This window comes from Cebus imitator, unplaced genomic scaffold (assembly GCF_001604975.1).
Source record: "Cebus imitator isolate Cc_AM_T3 unplaced genomic scaffold, Cebus_imitator-1.0 Scaffold191, whole genome shotgun sequence".
In the NCBI taxonomy this organism is placed as follows: Eukaryota; Metazoa; Chordata; class Mammalia; order Primates; family Cebidae; genus Cebus; species Cebus imitator.
The window spans coordinates 3,276,109-3,282,290 of record NW_016107506.1 but is presented as its reverse complement, the minus strand read 5'-3'; the positions used below and the strand labels follow the sequence as shown (position 1 = coordinate 3,282,290).

At 37.1% G+C, this 6,182-nt stretch overlaps 1 protein-coding gene across 1 annotated transcript in view; it reads left to right on the top strand.

The window, feature by feature from the left end:
* The window catches only part of ACADL (acyl-CoA dehydrogenase long chain), a 37,932-nt gene that overhangs the window by 7,294 nt on the left and 24,456 nt on the right, over positions 1-6,182 (top strand). The window contains 1 exon segment of the mRNA XM_037745051.1: positions 806-970. Coding sequence (XP_037600979.1) covers positions 806-970 — 165 coding nt within the window.

Genomic DNA, 6,182 nt, shown 5'->3' with positions numbered 1-6,182 from the left:
AAAAAAAAAAAAAAAAAAGTTCCTGCTCCTTTACCTAGAATGCCACTTTGGGGAATTTATCTTAAAATAATTTAATAGGAAAAATAGATACTGTGTTCAGAAATCATTTTCACGTTAGGTCATAATTCTCCAAATTTTGAAGCAATCTAAATGTCCAGAAGTGGGAGAATGGATAAGAAAATTATGGTAAATAAATAACTTGTAGTATTTTCCAGCTATTTAAGATTAAAATCTATGTAAAAATACAATTTTGTTGTATCATATAATTTATTTTTAAATTTAAAATTTGTATTGGTGTGCATATGTGCCATAATTTTAAAAGAAAACAGCAAAGTACAAAATTTACTGCATGACACCATCTTTTGTTTTGTTTTTTGTTCTTTTTTTCTTCTATTCTATTTGTTGTTTTTTTATTTTTTATTTTTGTTCTTTTGTTTATTTGTTTTGACCATGACTCCATCTTATTAGAATACATTCTTATGGCAAAGATAATTAGAAGAATACAGTTATTATTCTACTGTGTTATAAGAATATAATTGCAGGTGATTTATATTTTAAAATATTTTATCTCTCAATTAAATAAGTGTTCATTGAACTCTAGTAGAGCCCTGTTATTGTGTTGGAATCAGAAGTTTTAAAATTAGTAAAAATAAAATACTAAGAAAATACTCGGGAATGCCATAGGTTTGTGATGAGATAGGCTACTACCAAACAGTTTGATAGGCTCTTTAATACACTGTTGTTACAATAGTCATTTTTTAATTGCTATTTTATGCTTTAATTTTTCTTCTTTTTTCTTTCTAAGAGCTTATTCAAATTGTTCAGGCCCCGGTTTTGGTGTTCATTCAGCAATTGCCATGCCCTATATTGCAAACTATGGCTCAGAAGAACAGATTAAGCACTTTATTCCTCAGATGACTACAGGCAAATGTATTGGTGAAATAGCAATGACAGAGCCGTGAGCTGGAAGGTAAGTTAATATTTAGCTGGCTTTGGATTCTTGGAAGCAGTGCCTTAACATTTTCTTAGTACTTGGTTAATACATATACTGAGCTATGTGCTAGGAGGAATGCAACGATGAACATGGGATAATTCATGACCTCAAGTAGGAACATAACAATAAAGCAGATGATATGTATGCTATGTATGAGAGACTAACACAGTTTTATGCAAAGATAATGCTAGTATGGTAGTATAAGAGTTGAATTTTCAGCGTAATGAATTTTAGATGCAGGGTGAGAGTCACATGTAAAAAATGTCAAGCAGTTTGTTCAACAGGTGTATTTGAAATCGTAGAAATAAGGGTGGAGTAGTAAGGTTTTAAAAGTCTTTCATATCTAAGAATTGATACAATAGGAATGAATAAGATCATGTATTCGGTTATTTGCTGATTATTTAGTATGTGTCTTCAATGTGCCAGGTATACAATAGTGAACAAAACAGATGTGGTCTCTATACTTACTGAGAAGGGCAAGAAATAAGCAAGTATATATATATTTGTAATTATAAATTATGATAAGTACTGTGAAGGAATGAAGCGCTGTGCTATAGACTGATTAATGGTATGTTTGTGTTTGGTGGGATAGGGAAAAGCAAATTTAGACAAATGCTAACAAAGACCTATAAACAGTAGTTGTATTTAAACTGAGATCTGACAGATGAGAAGGAATCAGTTTTATAAGAATGGGGGAAAGAGCTTCCACAGAATGGGAACTGATCCTCAAGTGGTAAAATGAAAAAAAGGGACCAAGGAGGAAAATCTGGGCAGTACGTTTCATTTGGAACTGTACAAAAGAAGGTGGAGCAACAGAGACAGAAGGATTGAGAGTTTTAAAGAAATCTAGATGTGACTAATTAGAGAAGTCAGTTGCAAAGGCCATAGGAAAGGAGAAAGAAGTTAGTAATGTGAAGGCCACAGTGATATTGAGAATGGAGGAGAGGTCCCGGCAGGCCTAATAATCCTTTGTGATTTCAGCAGGGTGGAGGGGCAGAAGTTACTTTTTATGGGAGTGAGATGGTTGTTGAGAAAACAGAGGCAGAGAACAGAAAGTAATCTTTCTCAGGGCTGAGTGGTGAAAGAAAATGCAGAGAGTGGGCAGTGGTTTGAGGCTAACTGGTAAGGGAAATGATTTATGCTACAGATAGCCGCAGCTTGTGGGTCAACAGAAAACAAATAGAGAAAAGGAAGAACTTAGAGATTCGGAAGAAGTGGTAAGTGAAAATCCAGGAATTGTTTTTGTGGAAGACAGGCCCTCCATTTTTATCATAAGATTTTCTTTTTTTGACCATGTTATTTATTTTTAAATCTCTTAATACTCTATAGCATGACTTGCAGTATGTTTACATTGGTATTTGTCTTTTTAAGATGTAAATTTCTATAGGCCAATAATAATACTTAATTTTGTCAAAAATTAAAGGTTTCTGTTCACTTCTGTTGCCTACAAGTGTGATCTAAGCAAGTGGAAATTTAATCTTCTTCCTTTATAATTGCTTTTAATTTCATTCTGTAAGATAACTACCTGGCTGACTGCCAGTATTCACATTGAGTTGTATTAGCTCTGTGGTTAGCATGTTCCACTTGCAGCTATTGCATGTTAGCTCTCACAAAGGGGCAATAGAATAAATGAGATCTTGATTTATCTCTAAACTTACACATGCAAACAAAGGTTCATGTGATTTTTGTTTAAATTCTCTGGCCTTAACTGTGGTTAGATCTATATAATTAAGAAGGAAACCTGAAAATGAAGATGGAGAAAATAAACAGATTTCTTTCTTTCTTTCTTTCTTTTTTTAATTGCAAAGTCATTGAAAGTCATGAAAGGATAGTAAATAAGTCAGGTATTTAGGGAGATGAGCAAAGAGCCCATGTGGGTAAGAGAATATAAGAACATAGAAAAGCCACAGATGAAGAATAATAGAATATTGAGGAATTATGGCATGAAATTGGCATGAAATAGGGAAAAACACGTGAGAAGAAAAGAAGATAGAAGATGGAATATGGTTCATTTTGCTTGCTCTCAGAGATGAATTGAGCACTGTCTGTATTTTTACTTGGATTTGGCCTCCACACACACACAAAAATGTTGCGATTTGCTGAAAAACATCCAGAGTTTCACTGGCCCTTGCTCCTTCAATGTATATAGGAGGCTTCATTATACATCATTGTGTATCTTTGTATGTTGTGTTACCTTAGCATTTTATAAATGCTTTCATGTTGATTTTATTTTATTAGGTTTTAAAGAAATAGAAATGAGGCCTTGCTATGTTGCCCAGGCTGGTCTCAAACTCCTGGACTCAAGCAATCCTACTGCCTCGGCCTCCCAAAGTGCTAAAATTACAGGTGTGAGCCACTGTGCCTGACCTCATGTTGATTTTATTATGTGGCTATTATAATAAGATATATGGAATAGAGATATGATTTCTATGTAAGAAGAAAACAGAAAATAATAAATGAAATATTTTGACCAAGTACATAGAGCAAATTGTTGACAACTTTAGAGCCAGAGTGTTCTGACACCAGCTGTGTAATCTTGGGTAAAAATCTCTGAGCCTCAATGTCTCTATCAGTGAAACTGAGATAATGATACTTAAGATTATTGTGAGGGTCTAAATTGGTGGCTTTACTAAGTGACATACGTTTTCATTTTTAATATTTCATATATACCACTCAAAAATTTAGGAAAAATTTGCAAACTGAGCTATGTGATTATCTTTATTTCCTTTGAATTTTTCTTTTTTTTGAGATGGAGTCTTACTCTTGTCACCCAGGCTGGAGTGCAATGGTGTAATCTTGGCTCATTGCAACCTCTCCCAGGTTCAGGCTATTCTCCTGCCTCAACCCCCCCAAGTAGCTGGGATTACAGGCACCTGCCACCGGTTAGTAGAGACAGGGTTTCTCCATGTTGAGTCAGGGTTTCTCCATGTTGATCAGGTTGGCCTTGAACTCCTGACCACACGTGATCTGCCCGCCTCAGCCTCCCAAAATGCTAGGATTACAGGCATGAGCCACGGCACCCAACCTTAGAAGAATTGTTTTAATAAACTGTGTACAGACTTCAGTTAAAGATACTTTATATGTACTTATGTTGAAAAACGTAATGTTAGAATACAATAGCATTCAAGCTGGATGCCATGGCTCATGCCTGTAATCCCATCACTTTGGGAGGCCAAGGCAGGTGGTTCACCTGAGGTCAGGAGTTTGAGACCAGTCTGGCCAACATAGTGAAACTCTATCTCTACTAAAAATACAAAAATTAGCTGGACGTGGCTAGGACATGCATCTGTAATCCCAGTTACTTGGGAGGCTGAGGCAGGAGAATCTCTTGAACCTGGGAGGTGGAGGTTGCAGTGAACTGAGATCGTGCCACCGCACTCCAACCTCAACCACAGAGTGAAACTCCATCTCAAAAACAACAACAAAAAAGAATACAGTAGCATTCAGCTTTAAAATGTTCCCAATCTGCATTCGCCCTTTTGATGATAATCAGACTACAGATTGGTTCACATACCTGTGCCATTTAACCTGTGTTTCAGATAGGTGGTTCTGTATTATACAATCTCTTTCTGAAGCTTACTGTGATGTTTGAAGTGATTAGATGTGTAATGGATAAGCTTTGAATTCATGTGTTGGGGGTCCCCAAGACTACCACCAGGTTCAAATGATTTGCTAGGAGGACTCACAAGACTCAACATATGGTACCCATGGCTACAATTTATTATAGTAAAGGACACAATGCAAAATTAGCCAGGGGAAACTCTCATGGGTGAAGTCCCATAAAACCAATAGCAGCTTCTAGGAGTTATTTCCCAGTGAGGTCACACAGAACATTCTTAATTCCTTCAGCAAGTTGTGACATGTGTGAAATGTTGTGCACCAAGGTGTAGCTCATTAGAGACTTGGTGCCCAAGGATTTTATTGGAGGTTGGTCATATAGACAACTTCTCCCTGGCATGTACCAAAAGTTGAGATCCCCAGAAGGAAAGCAGATATTCAGCATAAGCCAAATTGTTTGCACAAACGGTTTAGACAGTAAGGCACGCTAATGAGTGCTGGGAATGGTGGGAAGTCTCCTGAAATCCAGATTCTCAGATGCTAGCCACGGGCAATGTTATAACAGGCCTTTCTAAGGATAGCAGTGTCAGGCCTGCTTTCTTTTCTTTTCTGTATACTTGGCATTTTAGTAACATAATTTAACAAATGTTTATTGAGCGCCTGTTATGTACAAAGCAGTATGCTAGGCTCAGAGCATAGACATATGATCTTAATACACATCATGTTCTCTAAGAGCTTGAGTCAGATAAGTGTGGTAGGTGGGAAAGATAATTTCTTTTTATTCTGATTGAAACTCAATGTAAATGCTCCAAGAGAGCATATTTGTTGCCTATGGCATCTGTGACAAATTGTCACAGACTTGGTGGCTTAACACAACAGGAATTTATTCTCTTACAGTTCTGAAGGCTAGAAGTCCAAAATCAGTATCATTGGGCCCAAATCAAGGTAGCAGCAGGGCCACATTCCCTCCAGAGGTTATAGGGGCGGATCCACTCCTTTCCTCATCTATCTCTTGTTGGCTATTGTCGTTCCTTGCCTTGTTGCATAATCACTGCAGTCTTTGCCTTTGTGGTCACGTTGCCTTCTCTTCTGTGAAATCTCTTTTTACCTCTCTCCTATGAGGACATTCCTGATTGAATTTAGGGCTCATCCAGATAATTCATAATAATCTCTTTATCACTACATCCTTAAATTAATCACATTTGCAGGACCCTTTTTCCATGTAAGGTAGCACAGCCTCCAGAGTATAGGAACTGATACCTTTGGAGTCATTATTCAGCCTAATACAGAGAGTGGTTTAATAAAAAAATGCAGCCAGGTGCCGTGGCTCATGCCTGTAATCCCAGCACTTTGGGAGGCCAAGGTGGGCAGATCACCTGAAGTCAGGAGTTCAAGACCAGCCTAGCCAACATGGTGAAACCTCATCTCTACTAACAAAAAAAATAAAAAAATAAAAAAATAGCCAGGCATGGTGGCATACACCTGTAATCCCAGCTACTGGAGACACTGTGGCAGGAGGATTGCTTGAATTGGGGAGGCAAAAGTTGCAATGAAATGAGATTGTGCCATTGCACTCCAGTGTGAGCAACAAGAGCAAAGAAAAGTAAAAGGAAAAATAAAAATAAAGAAG